The 5,029-nt window shown below is 37.9% G+C and overlaps 1 protein-coding gene across 1 annotated transcript in view; it reads left to right on the top strand.

Annotated features, from left to right (window-relative positions):
• The window catches only part of TRAPPC3L (trafficking protein particle complex 3-like), an 18,337-nt gene that overhangs the window by 3,943 nt on the left and 9,365 nt on the right, over positions 1-5,029 (top strand). The window contains exon 3 of the mRNA XM_009070477.1: positions 899-998. Within this exon, the coding sequence (XP_009068725.1) occupies positions 899-998 (100 nt within the window). The remainder of the gene's footprint in view (positions 1-898; positions 999-5,029) is intronic.

Genomic DNA, 5,029 nt, shown 5'->3' with positions numbered 1-5,029 from the left:
TTCCCTTTTTCAGAAGATACTTGGAGGCACAGCTACTTTGCACACTATGAAGTTGTAAATGTGTGATTTATTTTATAAAAACACTTCATCCTTTTTTATTATTTTTAATGGTAGCATTTTAAATACAAAATGAAGGTACTTGTGCACCAAAACTCTATGTTAACTAGCAACTTCTTGATTTTCTTTCTGCAACTCACTAGATAAAGGAAGAGAACACATTAGGGAAAAAAAGACAAAGAGGGAATCATGAAGGAAGAGCAAAAAATGAGGTGAAGAGTTAAGAGGAGAAAGTGAAAGAGATCAGGTGTGAGTCCATTTCCTCTGGGTTTTCCTGGCACCTGAATGCTGCAATGAGGGTGGCCAGGATTTGCTGAACAACACACCAGCCCAGAGGTGAATGCTGTGACCTGAAGGGGCAGTTGCTTTGTTCTTCTTGACACAAACAGGGTGAGAAGAACTCCAGGGGTCCCAGAGGAATGGAGGAAATCCTGTTCTGTGTATTCCTATCTTATTTTTAATGACAAAACTGTATTAATCAAGTGTATTATTTGTATATTATTATACATTTTACTCATATATCCACCATCTTAAATTTTTTAATACATGTAAATATAAGTGTATGTATAGAAAATGTATAGACAAATTGTATTGACTAGTCCTCACCAGGAGTGTCATGCTTAAAGAAGTATGATTCCTTAAAGGACTGCATGAACAGCAATCCCACCATGCTGCAAAATGTGAAAGAAGAATGTAGACCAGCAAAATCTGTTGTCACCCAAAGCCACTCAGTTAGGAGCAAGCTGCTGTTTTGCTGAGAAGCTGCAAGAGACACATTAGGGAGATGAGAGGTGCAAAGAAGTTCCCTGTTTTGAATGTTAACTTTCTGTTTTCTCCTTAGGGGATACAGCATTGGTGTGAGGCTGATTGATGACTTTTTAGCTCATTCAGCTGTGAAAAAGTGCCGCAGTTATTCTGAGACTGCAGACATGATTGCACAGGTAAATAAGATTTAAATTTTCTAGAGCTTCGTCAGATTGAATGGTCTTCCTCTATCAGTTTGCTCCAGCAGATTTACCTACATTTTCTGCTATATCATGGTTGTCTTATCAAAACCACAACACATCCATGCTTCCATTGGGCCAAATACAGCCTTTTCCTTATCTGCAACTTCATATCACATAACACAAAATGTGATACCACCTGGGAGAGTCTGCCAACTCCTGACCTAAACCAGCCTGAAAGTCAGTTGCTAAGCTGAAATTAAAATTCTTCTGTTTCTAGCAGCAGGTGTTCTGCCATTAGAATAACTAAAAAAAGGGTGGGTTTTTTTTGTTTTCTGCAGCTTAGGTTGGTTTCTTCACTCTTGCTAGAGAATGCAACAAACAACAAAAAATGATCCAGTTTTAACAAATTTCAAATTTTCTTTTCCTAGGAGCATAAGTCTTAACCATCTCATACAGATCTTAAATGTTGATATTTTTTCTCCTGCCATTTGAGTGTCCTCACCATCTCCATAATTATCTTCAATGGGTTTTAACTTTAAAATGGTAATATTAAGAATAATCTGCAGTGTTTTCTATAAAAGAAAATCGTAGTGATAGCAAATAAGAACTGTAAGAAAGGAAAATGAGAGGAACATTTTCCTGACTATCCACAAATCTAATAATAAATTAAAAAAAACCAGAGTGTGTATTTTCACCTTCTTTGATGGAAATCTCCATTTTATTGAGTAGCAGTTCACACTTATGTTGGACAAGAAAGATCTAGAAGGAAATTTAGTCATAATACATGGGTTTCTAAAAATGTACTTTTAGCCTCATGGGCAAGTCAGTATTCCTGGGGAAGCTCAAAGAGAAATTCATAGGATGACCAACCCCTTTAGACAGCTGAGTCACTGTAAAGGAAGTGCTAGTTCACAGATACTGAGTTAGTTCAGACTAACATCTGCCCAGGTCATGGTGAATGATTCCTTTTGTCCTTTATGGTTTTCAGCTATGAAGTCTTGCCAGTGAAGATCATAGAATCATCAAAATTGAAGGTGACCTTTAAGATCATCAAGTCCAACCATTAACCTGTCACTGGTGTAACCCATGAACCCTAAACCATATCCTCCAGCACCAGATCCAGATGTCTCTTAAACACCTCCAGGGATAGTGACTCCACTACCCCCCTGGGCAACCTATTCCAATGCCTGACCACCTAATAGTGGAAAAGCTTTTCCCAACACCCAATTGAAATCTCCCCAGTCCCATCCTATGACCATATGATATGGTGATACCATATGATACGTATATATGATTATATATATAAGTAATATATGATATTACAATATCATATGATGATATGGTAAGGTATGCCTGGCCTTTCCAAATAGCAAAAAGTAACCACACTTAGTAACAAAGAAGCTTGCAAGGTAGTAATTTATTCTAAGAGAAGAGATCATAGTTGAATTGAGGTTCAGTTCCATTGGCTCAATTTTGGAGACAAAATATGCCTGGCATACTTTTTGATTGCTTGAGAATTACCAGCAGCCTCAGCTAAATGTGAGCATTATGTAAGTGCTGACTGCAGAACTGGGAAGCTGCAGGCTTTCCATACAGTGAACTAAGGCACCAGCATGTACATTATACAGGAATATCTTAGTTCAAAGGGTGTGTGGATGTTATCAGATGATGTATGATCCTGCTCACAGTAACTGTGTCATAAATACCTACGTTACATCTAACTGACATGGAGGGACAGAAGTTACATTATCATTCCAAAATGCTTATCATAGAGGCACTGATGGCTGTCCCAGAAATAAAGGAACTCTTTTTTTGCTCTTTCTGGATATAAAGTGCACATGTGCACAACACACACATACACCATAGTCTGCCAAAGTTTAAAGCAGAAGCAGGTGACAGTACTAAAAGCCAGACAGATCCTATTCGTTCATGAAAGAGTGGAAACTAAATTTCTTACTTTAATTAAGTCTACTTTGGAGTCTCAAATCAGGATGATATAAAACAGAGCTCCTCCTGTGGCGCAGCTGAGCTGAGTTAGAGGGTCCATTGGCGATAATAAGGACAGCTGAATGAAAACCAAGAGACAAGCTGCATTTCAATTGCTGTTTTAAAACACACTCTTTAAAAGGATGATGCCAGGCTGCAAAATCACATTTTTGTTCACATCTATGTTCTTCAAGTGTATTTTCATGTATATACCTGATATCTGGGTTTCTGGGGTTTATTCCTCATTGTTCCCTTATTTACAAAAGGTTTAGTACAGGAAAACATAATTCTTAAGTGCAGGGGATTCAACAGCAAAATACGGTGACAAATTAACCATCAAAGTAAGGAAAAAGATACTATTTCTCTGCAGGTTGTACTTCAAAAGAGACTTACTAAGAGAAACAAAAAATCACTTGGAAAGATTGGAACAAACTTTAAATCACACACACTCTCTTGAAAGACTATTTTTAGCAAACTAAAAGAGTTCTGTTTGTAGGAGTATTACATAGCTGAGGCAAAATGTGATATGGAAAGCATTTTTACATTTCTTTGGCAAAACATTTTAAAATAGTCTTCAAGCACTTTTGTCTAAGGCACATACCAACAAAACTTATGTAAAATGACCCAGCAAGTAACTGCAAATGCAGTTAAAATGTTCGGTTCAGAATCACACAGCTGTTTACATGTTCTCTTTAACTCTTCAGCAATAGTGTTCTCACCCAGGAGAAAGTGCTTAAATACTTAACTGCACTAAGTCTTCTGAGGTATAAATCTGTTTGAGGATGAATAAAACTAGTTCAAAGTTAAAGTAATTAAGGCTGTTAAGCAGTTCAAGTAGTTAGAGCCAAAGACCTGTAAACATAGCTATTATCCTGCAGTCCCCAGGAAAACAAAGGAGAAGTAGTAAGATCAGGCTGTGGGTGTTCCCTGTGGAAATGGAAAGAGATGAAGCAAAGCAAAAGAACATAAAATGAGGACTACAAAGCCAGCTTCCCATATAAAGAAATAAATACTGGGGGGAAGGTGCACCTAAGGCAGTGACTGAGTGCTTAAAACTTCAACCACTGGTTCAGACTGCAAAGCCCTGGATTTACTGCTACCTTATACTGGACTGGAGAAGAGCCAACGAGTTTTGATGAGCCAGAGTGAGTCCTTCTACACTGAGTTCCCATGGTGCTCACTGACTTCTTATGTTGGTCCTGTGACTTGGCATGTTTACAGTTGGGATTGAATAAAAAAAAAGATAAAACAAGCCATATAAAAGTAGGCTGTCTGCTCACTGGTAAACTGGGGTAAGAAAATGGAAACCAATTGAGGAATAGTAGTAAGAACAAAACTCAGCTGAAGAAGGAATGCCCAAAACTGGATTCACAATTTGGATCTGAGTATAAGTGAGGATTACTTTAGAAATGAGGGTGATATTATCCTACTAAATCAAAATTTTACTTCAATTCTTCCTCAAAGGACATTGAAGTAAAAATATACAGCACTGAAGCTTTTTGTAGTGAAGTCCCTGGGGACAAGAAGGGATGGGGTAATCCAACCATGTCACCCCCAAGCTCAGAGTTGTGGGACAAGAGATGTGATTCCCCTTATCATGGGAGGTGCTGCTGCACAAGGTCCTTATATATTGACACGTGGCCGGTTTGAAAGTCTGACAGACTGGCAGAATTTATGAAGATGGTAAATGTTGTTTTTCAGTTCTCAGCAGTAAGAGGGAAATGCATACAGGAGGTTGCTGTGCTAAGCAGTAGACAGTAAACTGAAAAATGAAGAGTTGCACTGTAAAGAGTAAAGAAATGTTTGTAGGAAAAGTTTGGAATCAGCAACAGATGGCAGGACCTTTAAAGCATCTTGCTCCAAGCAAACACTGACTGGAAAAGTACTAAGAATGAAAAGTATGCTAGCAGAAATGTTATTTTGGCTGCCTTTCTCTTTCTAAGCAGATTAATCCTGGTCCTTAATTAATCTTGTTATTATGCCATCTGAAATGACGATTTTAATTTTTTAGCAGTCTGTACTTACTTACATTGTGTCAC

This window comes from Acanthisitta chloris, unplaced genomic scaffold (assembly GCF_000695815.1).
Source record: "Acanthisitta chloris isolate BGI_N310 unplaced genomic scaffold, ASM69581v1 scaffold2670, whole genome shotgun sequence".
Lineage (NCBI taxonomy): Eukaryota > Metazoa > Chordata > Aves > Passeriformes > Acanthisittidae > Acanthisitta > Acanthisitta chloris.
Note: the sequence above shows the minus strand (reverse complement) of the source record. Positions and strands in the feature narration are given on the sequence as shown.